The 22,247-nt window shown below is 39.1% G+C and overlaps 1 protein-coding gene across 2 annotated transcripts in view; it reads left to right on the top strand.

Annotated features, from left to right (window-relative positions):
* PDLIM3 (PDZ and LIM domain 3) overlaps positions 1–3,363 on the top strand; it is a 34,129-nt gene extending 30,766 nt beyond the window's left edge. For both annotated transcript variants that reach the window (XM_003271496.3, XM_003271495.4), the window contains 2 exons: positions 541–652; positions 2,628–3,363. In XM_003271496.3, the coding sequence (XP_003271544.1) occupies positions 541–652; positions 2,628–2,817 (302 nt within the window). In that variant the 3' untranslated portion in view covers positions 2,818–3,363. The remainder of the gene's footprint in view (positions 1–540; positions 653–2,627) is intronic.
* Positions 3,364–22,247: the final 18,884 nt, after the last annotated feature.

The raw sequence follows: 22,247 nt of genomic DNA, 5'->3' as shown, positions 1-22,247 counted from the left end.
AGACATAAAGAGGCAAATATTGTATGATTCCATTTATTCGAGAGATCCAGAATAGGCAAATCCAAGAGACAAAGTAGAACAGAAGTTACCAGGGGCTCTGAGCAGGAGCGCAGGGAGTTACTGTTTCGTGGGTACAGAGTTTCTGTGAGGCGAACAAATAGTTCTGGAGGCGGATATTGACAGTGCTCGCACAACATTTTGAATGTACCTAATGTCACTGAATTGCACCACTAAACATGGTGAAAATGGTAAATTTTATGTATATTCTGCCACAGTAAAAAATAATAATGCCCTCTGCTCCTTTGAGCGTTTTTGTAACAGTTTCCTCCAACCACAACAACAAAATAAATGTTTTCACTGATTCCATTCTGTAATGCCCTATTTCAGAACAGCGTCCCTTATGATTGCATCAGTCCTGCTCCTTTCGGAATGAGGGTGCAGATGCAACTTAAGGTTAAAGTGCACACTTTAAAATAGAAGCCAGGCACAAGCTGCAGCCAGCTGTTCCCTAGCCATAAATGGAAACGCTTTGTTTTTCAGATGACCGTCCGGCTGGAACGCGGAGTGTGAGAGCTCCGGTGACAAAAGTCCATGGCGGTTCAGGCGGGGCACAGAGGATGCCGCTCTGTGACAAATGTGGGAATGGCATAGTGTAAGTTTCATTTTTAACCCTGGAATTTATGATACAGCTTGGCGACAGTTCATTTCTTCCACTTTAAGACTATAGACTAAAGGCGACTATGAAAACCAAATTTCTATTCATCAACTTGAAACGTTAAGGTCCCCAACATTTAGCACATTGTGGCTGTCACTCCTTAGATATACCTCCAAATTGTCACATCATATGAATCAGCAATTTTGACTCATAATTTCAGATAGAGTCTCATGAAAAAAAGGTGCCCCAAATGTATGTTGAAAAGTCACGTCTAAGAATCACGACCTCACTTTAAACTCCCCCACCCCGTTAATGTATAGTCTTTAGTAAATGCATACATGAACTTTTAGTATACATAGTATCCTCCTTTGTATAAACACAGGGAAACAAATACAGGCAACATGAGGATGTTACTTAAAATACATTATCCTTACCCAGTGTAAGTTACACAAATGTTGAAACAAAATATTGAAAAACTGTCAGCTTCCATTACAAGGGAACTTTTATTTATTTAGAGACAGAGCCTTGCTCTGTCACCCAGACTGGAATGCAGTGGTGCAATCTTGGCTCACTGCAACCTCTGCCTCCCAGGTTCAAGCGATTCTCCTGCCTCAGCCTCCCCAGTAGCTGGGATTACAGGGACCCACCACCACGCCTGGCTAATTTTTGTCTTTTTGGTAGAGAGGGGGTTTCACCAGGTTGGCCAGGCTGGTCTCAAACTCCTGACCTCAGGTGATTCACCCACCTCGGCCTCCCAAAGTGCTGGAATTACAGGTGTGAGCCACCGTGCCCGGCAGGGACCTTATGTTTAAATAGCCACACTTGCTAGTTCAGGATCAAGTCAACCAAGATAATTCTAACATCTCCACGGCATTCGTGCTGTGTGGCCACGTCCCCATTCCCTTATTCCATTCCCCTGCCATGAACTCACACACTGATGTGTCCTCTGTCGGGTTAGCCAGGATACATCCCAAGAGGGCAGTGGGGGATAAGCCTGGTTAGGGCAAAAGGAGGAACGTGAGACCAAAAGGTCAAAGCAGGGCAGGGAGCTCGGAGCAGAGAGGCCCTCAGTAAAATACAATAGTGCCTGACGTTACCAGAAGCAATCATTGTGCCTAAGTTGGAATAAACTGTTCACAGTAGAAGCCAGTCCACCCACCCCAAAGGAATTCCATCTCTGCTCTTTTATCTGTTTTTTTGTTTGTTTGTTTTTTTGTTTTGTTTTGTTTTGTTTTGAGACAGTCTCGCTCTGTTGCCCAGGCTGGAGTGCAGTGGCGCAATCTCGGCTTACTGCAACCTCCGTCTCCTGGGTTCACACCATTCTCCTGCCTCAGCCTCCTGAGTAGCTGGGACTACAGGCGCCTGCCACCACGCCTGGCTAATTTTTTTGGATTTTTTTAGTAGAGATGGGGTTTCACCATGTTAGCCAGGATGGACTTGATCTCCTGACCTTGTGATCCACCTGCCTTGGCCTCCCAAAGTGCTGGGATTACAGGCGTGAGCCACCACGCCCGGCCGTCTTTGATCTGTTTTCTCTTGCTCCATTGAATGGAGGCTGGACCACCAGACGGAAAGCAATCAGACTCTCCATTGGGTAGACAACCATTCGCATCAAAAGCAGAATCTTTTGCAGAGGGGTTGGTCTTGTCTCCATCATGTCTCCCGCTTCAAAGAAATGATGGGGAAAGATCATGAAGTAGGATCCTACAAATTGTCTATAAAGTACTTGTTTGAAAATCTGAAAAATAGTCACACGTCAACATCAGAGAGAAACATGGGATGGTTTATTGTGGATAGCCTAGATCTCCATGACAATTACATACAGCTTCACGGCTGTGCCTGCTTTCACAGCTGGAGGCCATTCTTTCCTGACTGAAATAGAGAACACCTGCCTTCTCTGTTGGGTTCTCTCCTTTGTCTCATATTTTTGCTCTGTGCTTTCTTAACTTGAGCTCGTTTTCTTCCCCAACAGCGGTGCTGTGGTGAAGGCGCGGGATAAGTACCGGCACCCTGAGTGCTTCGTGTGTGCTGACTGCAACCTCAACCTCAAGCAAAAGGGCTACTTCTTCATAGAAGGGGAGCTGTACTGCGAAACCCACGCAAGAGCCCGCACGAAGCCCCCAGAGGGCTATGACACGGTCACCCTGTATCCCAAAGCTTAAGTCTCTGCAGGCGCGGCACGCACGCACGCACCCACGCGCACTTACACAGGAAGACATTCACGGCTTTGGGCAGAAGGATTGTGCAGATTGTCAACTCCAAATCTAAAGTCAAGGCTTTAGACCTTTATCCTATTGTTTATTGAGGAAAAAGAATGGGAGGCAAATGCCTGCTATGTGAACAAAACATACACTTAGCTATGTTTTGCAAGTCTTTTTGTCTTTGGGGCTAGCAATAATGGTATTTAAAGCAATAATTTTTTGTATGTCATACTCCACAATTTACATGTATATTACAGCCATCAAACACATAAACATCAAGATATTTGAAGGAGTCTAATTGTCTTTCCTTGAGAAGTTGATTTTGCAATTGTGGTAACTACCAAATAACAATCTTGTATTCTAACATAATCTGCAGTTGTCTGTATCTGTTTTAACTATTACAGTGCATGTTAGGGAGAAATTCCCGAATTTCTTTAGTTTTGTATTCAAACAAGTATGCCACTGGATGCAACAAACATAATAAATACATAAAAGATTTAAAAAATACCTAATGAAGTGGCATTCATTGAATTCAAATAAAATCAACATTTCAATGAGAGAACCCAATCGTATCTGAACATGTACAGTAACAAATATTTTAAGATAAATGTGGCTTCTTCAGGTTTTATAACTCATTACTCTTTCTTATGAGCGCAGAATTTTTGGTGATAGGAGAAGCGTTGAAATTTGCTAGTTAAAGGTAGTTCAGTCTCTTTCAAATTAAAAGTTTCACTTGCTTCAACAGAGTCTCTTTCAATTTAAATATCTCTTTCAGATCAATATTCAGTCAAATTGAATGTTCAAAGTCCATCACTGCTGTTTCTTAGGCTCAATGGTTCACCACCTCCTCCTCTTCCCAAGATGGCATCTCCAGGAAGAAACAATTGAGAGGACTTCCTAAGGAAGGCAGGGGGTGCTGGTCTCCTGGGGTCCTGCTTGTATCCACTGTTGAAATCCTTGGTTTCACTTGTGATCTGCAGTCTGTTTTCTTGACATAGTCGGGGCCAGGCAATAATCCCACCTCCACTACCACCTCCAAAACTCTCAGCTCAGCTTTCCTGGAGTCATGGATCCTCTGTCTGAGACATGCACTCTGCCTGGCCCTGGCACAGGCAGCCTACCTTGCAGGCTCTGCATGACGTTACCTTGCCTCTCACCCATTGCCATCACCCCATGGCAATGCCCCCTGACTTGCATCTCTCACCTACTTTCCATGTCCCCCACTGGGGACATACAGGAACTTCTGAAACTGTCCCCTCAGATTCAAACCATGGGGAACCAGCAGGGTGGGGACCCTCAGACCCTTTGTCTTGCCACGTTGTGTCACATGGTCATCTCCCCCCCGCCACCCCGCCCCTGCAGCTGCTGCCTTCTGGCCTGGAACAAGTGTTCTCCTCCCATAAGGTCCCAAATGGGACACAAGTTTTATTGCTCTGGGATTCTCCCAAACTTAACTGACTCTGACTCTGACCCTGACCTGTTCAGGATTTTGAGAGGAACCAAAACACGTGCCTGGCCCCTGTAGGCATTTGACATTGCAACTCCTGTGCCAACACATGCATTCACTAACAAAGCTATTAAAAAAATAAAACAGACTTTTGAGATCAAAGAAATGAATGTATCCAAAATACATGTTTGTTCAACAGGCATTTTCAAACATTTTGTTCAGGGAAGGATATAAACTTAAAAGTTTAGAAAGCAAATGAATGGTAACTGACTTTGAAAACCTGAGAAAGTTAAAACTCAAAGTAGCAATGGAGAAAACCATAAACCAACCCAGTTTACTCTCCAGAATCTTAAAAAGGCATGGCAATGGGCAGCACCTGGCATTTCTGGACCTGAGGATGAAGGTGCGACGACCATAAGGAGAGCTGAGTAGAAGCTGTTTCAGAAGCACTTAATCCCTAGAGCAGGGGTCCCCAGCCCCCGCTGTGGCCTGATACCAGTCTGTGGCCTTTTAGCAACCAGGCCACACAGCAGGAGGTGAGCAGCCTCCTGGCGAGCAAAGCTTCATCTGTATTTACAGCCACTCCCCACTGCTCGCATTACCACCTGAGCTCCACCTCCTGTCGGATCAGAGGCAGCACTAGATTCTCAGAGGAGCGTGAACCCCATCGGGAGCTGCACACGCGAGGGATCTAAACTGTGCACTCCTTATGAGAATCGAATGCCTGATGATCTATCACTGTCTCCATCACCCCTAGATGGGACCATCTAGTTGCAGGAAAACAAGCACAGGGCTCCCACTGATTGTACATTATGGTGACTTATATAATTATTTCATTATATATTACAATGTAATCATAATAGAAATAAAATGCACAATAAACGTAATGCACTTGAATCATCCCCAAACCATCCCCCACTGCCCCCATCTGTGGAAAATTCTCTTCCATGAAACTGGTCCCTCCTACCAAAAAGGTTGGGGACCTCTGCCCGACAGGCTCCCCCTGCTAGGTACTATCTGGAAAAGGTAAAACAGAGCATCTCCCAATTGGAAGATGGAAGCACAGTTGATGGTACGTGTACCGTACTGCAAAGAGGGTAAATTAACAATGAAAGATTCAGCCAGGCACAGTGGCTCATGCCTGTAATCCCAGCACTTTGGGAGGCCAAGGTGGGCGGATCATGAGGTCAGGAGTTCAAGACTAGCCTGGCCAAGACGGTGAGGCCCCATCTCTACTAAAAACACAAAAAAATTAGCCAGGCCTGGTGGCGGGCACCTGTAATCCCAGCTACTCGGGAGGCTGAGGCAGAGACTTGCTTGAACCCGGGAGGTGGAGGTTGCAGTGAGCCGAGAGCACGCCACTGCTCTCCAGCCTGGGCGACAGAGGGAGACTCCGTCTCAAAAAAAAGAAAAAAAAAAAAAGAATGAAAGATACATGAGGAAAGTGTACATTAGACATTATATTGTATATGCATCTACATTGTTAGATATTAGACAGCATTTTCCTTAAATTTATATTTTATATATTTTATGTTGTAGAGTACATAATAAACTGCTTAAGTTCAAATGTTTAATAAGAAACTTTTTATAGTAACAAAACGTAGTATGTTCTAATCTGAAATTTGGGAGAGATACGGCTTAAATTTGACAATTTAGACTGTGTAAGGCAGGTCCTAAAATTGCATGCTCATTACTTTGAAGAAAAGTTATTCTTTTGACAATTAAATATCGAAATTTAAACATGTAGAGGAATTACATACAGAATTAAATAGAAATGAATACTAAGTGAAAAGTATTTTTTAATATATAAGGTACATAATTAAAACAGCAATGTCGAAATGGAAAAAAAAAACTCTAAAAATGCACACAAATGCAAAAGCAATCTTTCCCCCATGCTAGCATTTTGTTTTGCAATAATGAATTCACTCCAGGAATCCTATATAGAAATTCATGCCATGAAAAATAATGCCAACCAGTTTTGATTTAGCTCACAGAAAAACATTTTCTTAGAAAACAGACTAGCCACTGTGCTTAGATTTATACGCTTATGAAAGCTAAAAATGATTAAGAATTGGGTGCCTATGAACTTTCGATTCATTATTAACTAAATTGCTATATTTTCCAGAGTAAACATAATATAGAGCTACTCCACTGTCTGACAATAGGGAGACTGATTGAATGAAAACAATTCTAGTTATTGCATATTTTTGCACCTGTGTAAGCAGCATAAAGTAAAGCTTAATGGTTAATGTGAGCCACAAACAGTTTACCCATCTCTAGAGATGATAAAGCTTGCCAATTGCCCAGCATGGGAACACTCCAAGCTAAGTAGAATGGAGCTTTACATTTCCTCTATCAACAATTTTAGTTGCAAAAGTTTGCCAAGTTGTCCTTTGAACAGATCTGATTTCTGTCCTAAGAAAAACTCCTACTTGTAACCATTACTCTCTATTATTGTGTCGTGGTGACCTAATGTTCTTTTTAAAATTTATGCTGTTCCAGTTGTATCTTAAGCATAAAAAAAGAAAACTGAAGAAAGAATGAAGGCATTCAGATAATTCAAGTAAATAAACCATTTGCCTGATCTATATGATTATTTCAAGATAATTCTCTCAGGTGTCTATTCATTTTGGAGAGCACTCAATAAATATTTATTGAGCACCTATGAAGTAAAAGATGTTGAAGGCTACACAAAACAAAATAGACTTTTAAATATTTATCTATATTCACAAATTGACTTTTTTTTTTTTTTTTTGAGATGGAATTTCGCTCTTGTCTCCCTGGCTGGAGTGCAATGGCATGATCTCACCTCACTGCAACCTCAGCCTCCCGAGTAGCTGGGATTATAGGCATGTGCCACCACACCTGGCTAATTTTTGTATTTTTAGTAGAGACGGGGTTTCACCATGTTGGCCAGCCTGGTTTCAAACTCCTGACCTCAGGTGATCTTCCCACCTTGGCCTCCTAAAGTGCTGGGATTACAGGCATGAACCACTACACCTGGCACCTTTTTGTTTGTTTGTTTGAGACAGAGTCTCACTCTGTCATCCAGGCTGGAGTGCAGTGGTATGATCTCATCTCACTGCAAACTCTGTCTCTTGGTGAGATCTCAGCTCCCTGCAACCTCTGCCTGTTGGGCTCATGCAATTCTCCTGTCTCAGCCTCCTGAGCAGCTGGGACTACAGGCATGTGCCACCAAGCCCAGCTAATTTTTGTATTTTTAGCAGAGATGGTTGTTTCACCATGCTGGCCAGGCTGGTCTCAAACCCCTGACCTCAGGTGATCCACCTCCTTCAGCCTTCCAAAGTGCTGGGATTACAGGCGTGAGCCACCGCGCCTGGCCTACAAATTGACCTTTTAAAGCTAATTCGAATGTTATGTGTGATTGATTTGAAAACAAAGTACCTATAAGAAGTGGTTATCTCATTGAAATTACTTTCTTTCAGAGTTCTCAGTAATATTATCAATCATTCATTCATTAAAAAACAACAACAACAAACAAACAAACAAAAAACATAAAATTAGGCCAGGCATGGTGGCTTACGCCTGTAATCCCAGCACTTTGGGAGGCCGAGGCGGGCAGATCACGAGGTCAGGAGATGGAGACCATCCTGGCTAACACGGTGAAACCCCGTCTCTATTAAAAATACAAAAAAATTAGCCGGGCGTGGTGGCGGGCACCTGTAGTCCCAGCTACTCGGGAGGCTGAGGCAGGAGAACAGCGTGAACCCGGGAGGCAGAGCTTGCAGTGAGCCAAGATCGCACCACTGCACTCCAGACTGGGCGGCAGAGCAAGACTCCGTCTCAAAAAAATAAATAAATAAATAAATAAACTCACAAAATTAGATATTAACGTTAGCTTTTTAAATACCTGAAAACTTTGTCTAAGTATGCAGAGAATGTCCAAGAAATGTCACCATGTCATAATTTATGAAAACCCAAAGCACAATTCCATTATCCAAATTATTCAAAAAATAATACAATATCGAAAATCTAGTTGCTACTACATCGTTAAGTATCGCAACTGCATAAATAGATTTTAAATTACGATTATATTAAATATCAAATGTTTACTTTAGGATGAAAATTACTCCATTCATGTATTTCTTTGATTATTCATCTTGTGAAATAGCATACACAGGTTATCCATTTCTGCACCAAGAGCAAAATTATGTTGTAAGTTCGAGAACTACCTCTCAGGAGGCCAAATTCCTATTCCACCTCATTCTCTGAGGTATATGAGCTGAAAAGCACAAGTGTGTGTGACCAGCGGGTACACGCACCAAGGTGGGCACATATCTGTGGTCCATTCAAGCACTGAGGATATGTAACAGTGTCACATGCAGGAGCCTGCACTGTGTGCAATTATGCCCCAGGCACCACTTCCTTCCGTGTTGCTCAGCCCACCTCTTCTTACATCTGGGGCCCCAGTGACTGCTCTCTGAGTTCCCCAAGCTCCCAGCCATCCCCCTTCTAGAGCACTGCTTCATCCTGCAGACCTTTTTATTCCTCCTCATGAATATACTTGATCCTGATGGCAATTCCTCCGATTAATGCTTGCTCTGCCAGCTAATCCAATAGACTAAAGCATGCTAATAAGTACTAATAATTTTCTTTTTTTTTTTTGAGATGGAGTCTCGCTCTGTCACCCAGGCTGGAGTGCAGTGGCTCGATCTCTGCTCACCGCAACCTCTGCCTCCCTGGTTCAAGTGATTCTCCTGCCTCAGCCTCCCGAGTAGCTGGGATTACAGGCAAGCACCACTACGCACAGCTAATTTGTGTATTTTTAGTAGAGACGGGGTTTCACCATGTTGGTCAGATTGGTCTCGAACTCCTGACCTCAGCTGATCCACCCACCTCGGCCTCCCACAGTGCTGGGATTACAGGCATGAACCACCGCACTCGGCCTAATAATTTTCTATTGCTCTCATTTATGTCAGATACTTGTATTTTGTTCCAGAGACAGTCCTTTCATGGAGAAGAATGTCTTCAATGGTAGGAATTCTAGATAATTAGTTGGGTGGTGGCAAGCCATTAGGTGGCTCTCAAATGACCTCATTATTATGAACAGGAACACAATTAATCACAGGTTCAATACGCAATTCAGCTATTTGACTTTACTCTGTTTAACCTTCCAGATGACACCAGAAATTGATATCCTTTTCTGAATAATGCAAGTTATTTCAACACACGGAAGACTAGAAAGCATGTGGTAATACACGTGTATAAATGTGTCATCCCAGGTGGAAACACTCCAAAGGTACGTCCTCATGATGGCTTGGTAACAATAGCATGTTATAATGTGTGCACTCCAGTGTATACTCATAATGTTCACAGCTATCAAGAAGTGCAGCTTTGGAACTCAGCACAGCAACTGGCACCTCACTCCGGTTAACAACAGTCAATTGCTATGGATCACACCTGAAGATTCAAGCTGGCTCATCCATTATAACGTAGTTAGGACAGGTTTTGAGAGTTATTTGATCAAATAACAATTCAATTCCATTTTTTAAAACTTTTTATTAAAACATGACATACATGCAGAAAAGCGCACACACACTGAGTATGCTTGCAGCACAGCGCATTTACTCACGAAGTGAATAAACCCCTGTAACTGCCAAGTGTTGAAGAAATAGAAGACAGCTAGCTCTCTAACCCCCTTCCTTCCTCTCCCTTTTATTAACATCCCATCATCTCCAAAGTTTTCCACTATCCTAACTTCTAACACCATAAACTAGCATTGCCCGGTTTTGAACTTTATATTTTTAATAAATATTTATATTTTTATAAATATTCTTAATAAATATTTATATTTTTATAAATATTTTTAATAAATATTTATATTTTTATAAATATTTTAAATAAATATTTATATTTTTATAAATATTTTTAAATAATATTTATATTTTTATAAATATTTTTTAATAATATTTATATTTTTATAAATATTTTTAATAAATATTTATATTTTTATAAATATTTTTAATAAATATTTATATTTTTAAAAATATTTTTAATAAATATTTATATTTTTAAAAATATTTTTAATAAATATTTATATTTTTATAAATATTTTTAATAAATATTTATATTTTTATATTTAAATATTTACTTTATATAAATATTTTTTATATTTTTATATTTAAATATTTATATTTATTCTGTGACAGTTCCTTACACACACAGTTACGCTTTCCATTGCTCTTCATTCCTTTCTGCATGTCTACATTTCCATCCTCCTTTAAAACTCCCTTTAGTAGCTTTTTTTTTTGAGACGGACCTCCAGGCTGGAGTGCAGTGGCGCAATCTTGGCTCACTGCAAACTCCGCCTCCCGGGTTCACGCCATTCTCCTGCCTCGGCCTGCCGAGTAGCTGGGACTACAGGCGCCCGCCACCACGCCCGGCTAATTTTTTGTATTTTTAGTAGAGACGGGGTTTCACCGTGTTAGCCAGGATGGTCTCGATCTCCTGACCTCGTGACCCGCCCGCCTCGGCCTCCCAAAGTGCTGGGATTACAGGCGTGAGCCACTGTGCCTGGTAACTTTAGTTGTTCTTTAGTGCAGACCTGCAGGTCACAGACCTTCTCTATTCTATTTCTGAAAAATGTTCATTTCAGTTTCATTCGTGTAGAATATTGAAATCAGTAAAGCATACTAGGTTTACAATTTATTTTTCTTTGTGTTCTCTTATTGTTCTAAAATATACATAACATGAAATTTACCATTTTTAAGTATATGATTCAATGGCATTAATGACATTCATGATGTTGTGCAACCATCACCAATATCCATTTCCAGAACTTTTTCATCATCCCCAAACAGAAACTCTGTGCCCATTAAACAATAACTCCCCAGTCCCCTCTACTTTCAGTCCCTGGTAATCTCTATTGTACACTATGACTGTGACCATGCCTACTTGAGTACCTCGTATAAGTGGAATCGAACAGTATTTGTCCTTTTGTGTCTGCTTTCTTTCACTTAGCAGAGTGTTTTCAAGTTTTATCTATGTTACAGCATGTGTCAGAATTTCACTCCTTTTTAAGGTTGAATAGTATTTCATTATATATATATATATATGCCGTATGTTTTAATACATTAATTCATCGATGGAATTTTAGCTTTTTTCCCAAGTTCTAATCATTTCGAACACTGGTGTGCACACTAGTTATTTTAGCATCTTGACTTTCAAAGATTGTAATACTAATGATGACTAAATTGTCACCAAAGATTGTAAAAAAAATGCAAATATAATGATCCTTTGCATTTTGCACACACGTCACAATTTCAACTTCACAATCTATGGATGGAGCTGCTGTTTGGGGAATATAAAGACAAAAATTCCACCAACTGAACTTAGTTTTAAGGAAACCCGTTGTTGGGAGAGGAGTTCTACAGCCAAAGATTTACCTATGAATCACCACGTATGGAAAATTACTTTTCCAAAGAAGAACCAGACAAGTAGATGACCTCCTGATGTCACATTTCCCCTAATTCCTAAGTATTCTGTGAGGGAGAGCGTGTGTTCACGCCGCCAATGTGTCGAGATCAATGAGAGGTGCTCAATGAGGAAAGAACACTTGGTGGAATGTGGGTTGCCAATTACAAATCTCTGGATAAAATAGAAAATGTGACCATGTCTCCACTTGAAACGCCTAGTTAGTCAACAGATCGGGGCAGGGTAGAAAGACGAGTGTAATTATTTCAGTCTACTAGAAGAGCAAGAAAAAATGCCTTGGGGTCTATATTTATGCTTAGTAACTACTAAAACTAAAATGAATTAGTGTTTATCAGGCAAAGAAAACCAAAAAATCGGGAATTACACTCCATAACTGCCACAGTGGGTTTCTTCTTCATTTTTTATCAATATAATGTAAGCAAAATAATTGGAGAAATAAAAAGAAATGAATTTATTATAAAATAATGTATATTTTAATATTTATGTATGTCAGCATAGCTATAATAGAAGATAATAGGAATTAATCATTGTTAATGCAGTAGCTATAAATGCAGACTAAGGTGAGTGCATTATATTGGCCCCTCAGACACCTAAGAAGTGTTGCTTTTGGTGACTTCATTACATTTAGAAAAGTTGTGAACAAACCAAGTTTGTTCAAACAATCTATTTACGTAGCAGTTGAAGTCATAACACCTTCTATTTATATTAAACATTACAAAATCATTTTGCATTTTGCAAGCAAAATAGACTAGTTTTTATAATCATGTAGCTATAAACAGGTTTTTCACCTACATGAATATCTGGCAAGACCATTGAATGTGCAAGCAATGCAGGAGAATTCTTTTTTTTTTTTTTTTTTGAGACATGGTCTCATTCTGTCACTCAGGCTGGAGTGCAGGGGCACAATCACAGCTCACTGTGCAGCCTCAACCTCATAGGCTCAACTGATCCTCTCGCCTCAGCCTCCCGTGTAGCTGGGACTACAGGCATGTGCCACTATGCCTGGCTAATGTTTTTATTTTGTTGTAGAGATAAAGCCTTGCTATGTTGCCAGGGCTGGTCCCAAGGAATCCTCCCACTTCAGCCTTCCAAAGTGCTGGGATTACAGTCATGAGCCACCGCATCCGGTCAATACAGGAGAATTCCTCAATATGCAGGACTGTTTGGCACATTACAGATCGTTTCATATCCCTGGTCCGATTGCACTAAATCCCAATAGACTTCCCACCCCTGTAACAGCCATAACATAGAGGCAAATAATCCTCTGAAGTGTATTGCCGTCACTGAGAACTGCTTGTCCTTGAAGGTGATTAGATGGAATTTTTCTAGATAAGGAAGTGATCTGATGATGGCTCCTCAGGGCAATAGTAAGGGGTTAAGGGAAGAAGACCAGGGCACACATGTATGAAAATGTAATTTGTATGCTTCCACAAGTGGTAGGGACCTAGGCCAACCATATACCTGAAACCCAAAGATGGCAAGACCCTGAATAAGGATGTCTTTGTAGTTATTTAAGAATTCCATTTCCAGGTTTGCCACAGAGTGAGTGAGCCAAACTTGGAAATGGAATTCCTGGAAATAACTAAAAATATTAATTGTGGAGCCACTTGACTTTAAATTGTCCTTGATCCTGGGCAAGAAACACTGAAAGCAGCAGACACAATGTCTGAAGATTGGCACAGAGCCCTTTACCCAGTCACCTGGATGTGTAAGCCTGAGTTTTGTTTAGACATGAACCTAAAAGTTTCCCCTTACTTGTCGTTTTGCACCTAGATTGGGAACTGCATATGGATCTCTTGTTAAGCTAAGAAAAGTGAAGAAAAGCCTAAAACTACAGCATGTCACTGTGTTTGATAAAGCATGGTGGTCTGTCTCAAAAAATGTTATTTTGAGAATTCCTAGTCTTGTGTTCCTTTACAAGGAACAGAAAACAGATAGGCAGGCTGGAAAGCTGGACAACAGATTTAGCAGAACTTCTAATCATTTTAGGTGGAAAACGCATTTGTGGATGGGTGAATTATTTGGGTCCAGAAGTTAACATTATTGGGTGACATCAACACAAATGGCAGAGTAAGGACCTCTAAAAATTCTCTTCTCCATAGAAGTGACTAGAACAAAAGCACAATTGTCGGAATCAACTTTTTCACACATCTGGAAATTAACCCAAGTCTTGCAATAATCCAGGGAGCATTCAATTAATAAAAACGGCAGAATCTTGGTAAGAACAGTGAGCTCTGAGTGTTTTGTTAGGTTGGTGCAAACATAATTGCAGTTTTCTCATTGTTGGGATTTGCTATTTGATGTTGGAATACATTCTTAAATAAATGTGGTTATGTGATACATCATTTTAATGGGCATTTCTCACTTTATGCTTTTTTGCTACTGACTTATTACTTGCTATCTATTTTAGACTATGGAAATGATGTTAGACAAAAAGCAAATTCAAGCAATTTTTTTAATTCAAGTTCAAAATGGGTCATAAAGGAGCAGAGACAACTCACAACATCAACAATGCATTTGGCCCAGGAACAATGCAGTGGTGGTTCAAGAAGTTTTGTAAAGGAGACGAGAGCTTCGAAGAGGAGGAGCATAGTGGCAGGCTATCAGAAGGTGACAACAATCAATTAAGACCAATCATCAAAGCTGATCCTCTTACCTACACGAGAAGTCACCAAATAACTCAACGTTGACCATTCTACGGTCTTTCAGCATTTGAAGCAAATTAGAAAGCAAAAAAGAAATGTTTCTAATCTAGTTATAATGACTTAAAATTCACAGTCCAAAACTGTGATTACTTTTGTACCAACCTATTAAGTTCCCCAGTCCTATTTCCTGAGCCCCAGCTCCATGATAGCTTTGAAAACCAAAAGTCCTCATTCGTTATTAAAACCAGTAGCCTACTTTGACAAACTCCACATGGAATAAACTCAAAGAGATCCACACTTAGACACATCATAATCAAACTGTTAAAAGCCAAAGACAAAAGACAGAATCTTGAAAGATCAAGAGAGAAGCAACTCATAATGTACAAAGGATCCTGAATGAGAGTAAGAGCTGATTTCCCATCAAAAACCATGGCGGCAGAGGCAATGGGATAATGTATTCAAAATGCTGAAAGAAAAGGATTGCAAACTTAGGAGTCTATAACCAACAAGCTATCCTCTAGAAATGAAAGTTAAATTAAGACATTCCCAGATAAACAAAAACCAAGAGAATTTGTTGCTAATAGATCTGTCTTGCAAGAAATACTAAAGAGTATGCATCCAGTTGAAATAAAGACACTGGACAGTGACTCAAATCCACATTATTAAATAAAACAGCACTGGTAAAGGTACACATAAGTAAATATAAAAAAGAGTGTAAATATATATCCATATAAACACATATATATACACACACATATATATATCTATAGTAACCCATTTCTTCTCCTGTGTGACTTAAAAGACAACCACATAAATAGATAATTATAGACTGGGCGTGGTGGCTCAAGCTTGTAGTCCCAGCATTTTGGGAGGCTGAGGTGGGAGGATCACTTGATGCCAGGAGTTTGTAACCAAACTCAATGACATAGTGAGACCCCTGTCCACAAAAAAAAAAAAAAATTAATTAGCCAGGCATGATGGCATCTTCTTGTTTCCTAGCTACTTGGGAGGCTGAGGTGGGAGTATTGCTTGAGCTCAAGAGTCAAGGTTGCAGTGAGCTAGGATTGTGCCACTGCACTCCAGCCTGGGCAACAGAACAAGGCCTTGCCCTCTTAATTTGTCCTTTTAAAAAAAGAAATATAAATAAAATATATATAATATAAATAAAATAAATCTACATTTATATGTGTGTGTGTATATACACACACACATATATAAATATAAACACACACATATAAATGTAGATTTATTACATGTATCTGCACACACATATATACAAATGTAGATTCATATTATATATATTTAAGGCCAGGTGTAGTGGCTCACATCTATAATTCTAGCACTTTGGGAGGCCAAGGTGGGCAGATAAGCTGAGCTCAGGAGTTCGAGACCAGCCTAGGTAAAATGGTGAAACCCTGTCTCCACTAAAAATACAAAAAATGATCTGGGTGCGGTGGTGCATGCCTGTAATCCCAGCTACTCAAAAGGCTGAGGCACAAGAATCACTTGAGCCCAGGAGGCAGAGGTTGCAGTGAGCCGAGATTGTGCCACTACACTCCAGCCTGGGTGACAGAGCAAGACTCTGTCTCAAAAAAAAAAGAATTAAATTAAATTAAATTTTTAAAATAAAAAATATATATTATTATATATAAAATAATCTACATTGTAGATGAAATAAATCTTCTATATATAAAATAAATCTATATTGATGGTCACACAAACATAGATGTAGATGTAATTACATAGAAGCGATTTATATAACAATAACAAATAGATGTAATTTGTATAACAATAATAGCATAAAGGAGGTTGAAGAGAACAAAACTATATTGAAGCAAAATTTTGTAGATTATCGAAATTGTTATTAATATGAACTACATTATTATAAATTAAGATGTTAATTATAATCCTCAGGGCAACTACTAAGGGAAAAGATAGATAGATACTTACATACATACATACGTACATGACTTCCCCAAATTTCCCAAATGTATCTCTCAAGGGAATTAAAATGGTACACCAGAACATATGTATAAAAAACACTATTTAACACAAAATAAGGCAGTAATGAAAGGAACAAAAAATTAAAAAGGCATAAGATATAGAAAAAGAGCAAATAACAGAACTAAATCCAACTTTATCAAATATTATATTAAATGTAAATGTTTTAAACACTTCAATTAAAAGGCAGAGATTGGCACAATGGATTTATATAACATGATTCAGCTATTTGCTGCCTGTAGGAGACACATTTTAGATTTAAAGACACTAATAAATTGAAAGAAAAAGATGTACCATGCAATGGTAACCAAAAGAGAGCTGGAGGGTTATAATAATACCAGACAAAACAAGTGTTTAGAAAAAAAAAAGTTACTAAAGACAAAAAAAAAAGACATTTTAATGATAAAAGAGTAAATACATCAAAAAGATATAACAATTATAAACATATTGCACCTAACAACAGAGCCCCAAAATAAGTGAAACAAAAACTGACAGACTTGAAGGAAGACAATTCAACAATTATACTTTAAGACTTCAGTACTCCACTTTCAATAATGCAGTGAACAACTAAAGAGATCAACGTGGAAATAGAGAACTTGACCAACTCTACATATCAGCTAGACCCAAAAGACAACTATAGAAAATACCACCCAACAGGCCAGGCATGGTAGCTCATGCCTGTAATCCCAGCACTTTGGGAGGCCAAGGCAGGTAGATTACAAGGTCAAGAGGTTGAGACCATCCTAGCCAACACAGTGAAACCCCATCTCTACTAAAAATACAAAAAAAAATTAGCTAGGCATGGTGGCGTGTGCCTGTAGTCCCAGCTACTCGAGAGGCTGAGGCAGGAGAATCACTTGAACCAGAAGGTGGAGGTTGCAGTGAGCAGAGATCGGGCCACTGCACTCCAGCCTGGCAACAGAGCAAGACTCCATATCAAAAAAACAAAAAAAAATAAGAAAATACCACCCAACAATGACAGAAAACACATTCTTCTCAAGGGCATATGGAATATTCTTCAGAATAGACCATATATTAAACCATGAAATAATATCAATATATTTTTTAAAAAACTGAAATCATATGAGGTATGTTCTACAACCGACCACAATGGAATAAAATTATAAGAACCAAAGGAAATACGGGAAAGTCACAAATATGTGGAAATCAAGCAACACTCTTCTAAAATGGTTATCCACAGTTCAAAGAAGAAATCACAAGGGGAAATAGAAAATTATTTAAGGTGGATGAAAATAAAACACAACATTCTGAAACTTAAGGGACGCAGCAAAAGCAAAGTTTAAAAAAATAACTTTTAGCTATAAATGCCTACATTAAAAAGAAGAAAGATCTCAAGTCAATAGCTTAATTTTCTGTCTTAAGAAACTAGTAAAAAAAGAGCAAACTAAACCCAAACAAGCAGATGCAGGGAAATAATAAAGATAAGAGAGAAAATAAATAAAAATAGATAATAGAAAAACTGTGGGGAAAAAAAAAAAAAAGCTGGTTCTTTTAAAAGATCAGGCCAGGGACCGGGCGCAGTGGCTCACGCCTGTAATCCCAGCACTTTGGGAGGCTGATGCAGGCGGATCACGAGGTCAGGAGATCAAGACCATCCTGGCTAACACGGTGAAACCCCGTCTCTACTAAAAATACAAAAAAAATTAGCCGGGCGTGGTGGCGGGCGCCTGTAGCCCCAGCTACTCGGGAGGCTGAGGCAGGAGAATGGCGTGAACCCGGGAGGCGGAGCTTGCAGTGAGCCGAGATCATGCCACCGCACTCCAGCCTGGGCGACAGAGCAAGACTCCATCTCAAAAAAAAAAAAAAGATCAGGCCATTGCAGGTGTGAGCGGTGGCTCAAAGTAATCCCAGCACTTTGGGAGCCTGATGTGGGCAGATCATTGAGGTCAAGACTTTGAAACCAGTCTGGGCAACATGGTGAAACCCTGTCTCTACTAAAAATACAAAAAAATAGCTAAGCATGGTGGCGCATGCCTGCAGTCCTAACAACTTGGGAGACTGAGTCAGGAGAATCATTTGAACCCAGGAGAGGAAGGTTGCAGTGAGCCGATGTCATGCCACTGCACTCCAGCCTGGGCAACAGAGCAAGACTCTGTCTCAGAAAATTAATTAATTAATTAAAATAATTTTAAAAATCAATAAAATAGGTAAACCTTTAGCTAGACTAATGAAGAAGATAAAACGAGAGAAAACTCAAATTTCCAAAATCAAATATGAAACAGGGGACATTGTTACCAATCTTACAGAAATAGAAAAAAAATGTAAGGAAAACCTTATGAAACAAAATGTGTGTACATCAAAAAATTAGCTAAGTTGGACAAATACCCAGAAAAACACAAATTACCAAAGCTGACTCAAAAGGCAATACAAAATCTGAATAGACCTGTAAGTAATGAGATTGAAGTAGTAATCAAAAATTTCCCAAGAAGCAAAGCCCAAGACTGATTAATTCTACCAATTGTTTAAGGAATAACTAAGAGCTTCATAAACTTTTGTGTACAATATAAGAAGGATCACTTCTTCACTCATTCTACAAGAACAGTATAACCCTGATACTAAAATCAAGACAAGAGTACCGTATGGAAACTACCAAATCCAGCAATAGATTAAGGATTATACATGATAACCAAGTGCAGTTTATCCCAGGGTTACAAGGTTGTTTCAATACATGAGAATTAATCAATGTAATATAACATATTAATAGAATCAAATACAAAAACCACATAACATCTCAGTAGACACAGAGAATTTGATAAAATCCACCACTCTTTCCTATTAAAAGCAAAAAAAACAAAAAAAACACACTCAACAAAATAGGAATACCAGTGTACTTCCTCAAGCTGATGAAGGGCATCTACAAAAATCCCACAACTAACAAAAAACTTAATGATGAAAGACTGAAAGCTTTCCCTTTAAGATCAGGAACAAGACAGAGATATCTGCTCTCACCAATCCTATCCAAAATTGTACTTGAAGTTCTACCCAGGGCAATTAGGTAAAAAAGAAATAAGCCCGAGCGCAGTAGCTCACACCTGTAATCCCAGCACTTTGGGAGGCCAAGGTAGGCAAATCACCTTAGGTCAGGAGATCGAGACCAGCCTGGCCAACATGGTGAAACCCTGTCTCTACTAAAAATACAAAAATTAGCCAGGCATGGTGGTGCATGCCTGTAAACCCAGCTACTAGTGAAGCTGAGGCAGGAGAATCGCTTGAATGCGGGAGGTGGAGGTTGCAGTGAGCCAAGATTGTGCTATTGCACTCCAGCCTGGGTGACAAGAGTGAAACTCCATCTCAAAAAATAAATAAATAAATAAACAATAAATAAATAAATAAAAGGCATCCATATGGGAATGGAGAAAGTAAAAAGATCTCTACTTACAAATGACAGAATCATGTATATAGAATATCCTAAAGAATTCACATTAAAAGAACACAACTGGCCAGGCACAGTAGCTCATGCCTGTAATCACAGCACTTTGGGAGGCCGAGGCAGGCGGATCACTTGAGGTTAGGAGTTCGAGACCAGCCTGACCAACATGGTGAAACCCTGTCTCTACTAAAAATAGAAAATTAGCTAGGCATGGTGGCACACACCTGTAATCCCAGCTACTTAGGAGGCTGAGGCAGGAGAATCACTTGAACCCAGGAGGTGGAGGTTGCAGTGAGCCAATATTGCGCCACTGTACTCCAGCCTGGGCAACCGGAGCAAAACTCCATCTCAAAAAAAAACAAAACAAAACACACACACACACACACAACTTATTAGAGCTAATAAATGAATTCAACAAGGCTGTAGAATACACTATCAACATACAAAAAGTCACTTCATAATGAGTAATCTGATATTGAAATTAAGAAATTGGCTTTATGTACAAAGTAACAAGAATAAAATACTTAGGACTAAATTTAAAAAAGAAATGCAATACTTGTACACTAAAACTACAAATCATCATTGAAAGAAATTAGTGAAGACTTAAATAAATGAAAAGACACACTGTATTCATGTATTACAAGACTTACTATTGTTAGGGTGGCTGTACTCCTAATTTGAGGCACAGATTCAATGGAGTCTCTCTCAAAATTCCAGCTGCCATTTTTGCAGAAATTGACAAGATGACCCTAAAATTCATATGGAAATGCAAGGGATCTAGTAAGAGCCACAACAATCTGGAAAGAGAAGAACAAAATCGGGGATTCATACTTCTAGATTTTAAAACTTACTATGGTAATCAAGACCACCTGGAATTGGCGTAAGGATAAACATATAAATCAATGGAATAGAATACACTCAGAATAAACCCATATATCAACGGTCAGTTTTAGACAAGGATGCCAAGACAATCCAATGTGGGAAAGAATAGTCTTTCCAACAAATGGTTATGTGACAACTGAATATCCATATACAAAGGAATAAATTTGGACTCCTATCTCATACAACAAACAAAAATTGACTCAGAAGGGATTAGAGACCTAAATACAAGAGCTTAAACAATAAAATTCCTAGAAGAAAATACAGACGTAAATCTTCATTTCCTTAGATTAGGCAATGGTTTCTTAGATATGAAACTAAAAGCACAAGCAAAGAAAATAGTAGATAAATCTGACTTTATGAAAATGTAAAACTTAAATGTGCTTCAATGAACACTGTCAAGAAAGTAAAAAGATAACCCACAGCATGGGAGAAAATATTGCAGTCCTATATCTGCTAAGGGTCTGGTATCCAGAATTTTAAAACTCTTACAATTTAACAATAAATAACCCAATTTAAAAACAGGCAAAGATTTGAAAATACATTTGTCCAAAGAAGATATACAATTGGCCAATAACCACATGAAAAGATGCTCAACACTATTAGTGATTAGGAAAATACAAATCAAAATCACAATGAGATACTACTTCTCACTCGTTAGGATGGCTATAATTAAAAAGATAATAACAAAAGTTTTCAAGAACGTAGAGAACAAGGAACCCTCACATATTACTGGTAGAAATGTAAAATGGTATACCTGCTTTGGAAAATAGTTTTGCAGTTCCTTAAAATGTTAAACATTGAGTCACTTATATGATCCAATTTTTCATGTCTAGTATATAATAAAGAAAAATGAAAACATATGTCCACACTTGCACACAAATGTTCACAACAGCACGATTCATAATATCCAAACAGTGGAAATAACATTAAGGTCCACTAACTGATGAATGGATAAACAAAATGTGGCCAATCCATACAGCGGAATATGATTCAGCCATAAAAAGGAACGAAGTACTGATAGATACTACCACATGGATGAACCCTGAAAATAGTATGTTAGATTAAAGAATCCAGACACAAAGGCCATATGTTGCATAGCTTCATTCATAGGGAATGTCTAGAATAGGCAAATCCATAGACACTGAAACTAGGTTAGTGGTTGCCCGGGGCTGGGGGGGGAAGGTAGAGTGGGGAGTGGCTGCTAAAGGGTACAGGTTTTGGGGGGTAGTGATGAAAACGTTCTGGAATTAGACAGTTGTGATGCTCATACAACCTTATGAATATACTAAAAACCACTACATTACATACCATTAAAAGCTGAATTTTATAGTATGCAAATCGTATCTCAGTAAAATCAGCCAGTCCACGTATTTTATGGTTCCATTAATATCAAGCGTCCAGAATAGGCAAATCTGCAGAGACAGAAAATAAATTAATGATTGCCTAGAGCTGGGGGTTTGGGGTGAAATGGGGAATGATAAGTAATGGGTGCAGGGTTTTTTTTGGGATGACGAAAACATTCTCAAGCTGTTTTGTTGTAAGATTGTTCCAAAATCTGTGAATATACTAT

Source organism: Nomascus leucogenys, chromosome 7b (genome assembly GCF_006542625.1).
Source record: "Nomascus leucogenys isolate Asia chromosome 7b, Asia_NLE_v1, whole genome shotgun sequence".
Classification (NCBI taxonomy): Eukaryota; Metazoa; Chordata; class Mammalia; order Primates; family Hylobatidae; genus Nomascus; species Nomascus leucogenys.
Note: the sequence above shows the minus strand (reverse complement) of the source record. Positions and strands in the feature narration are given on the sequence as shown.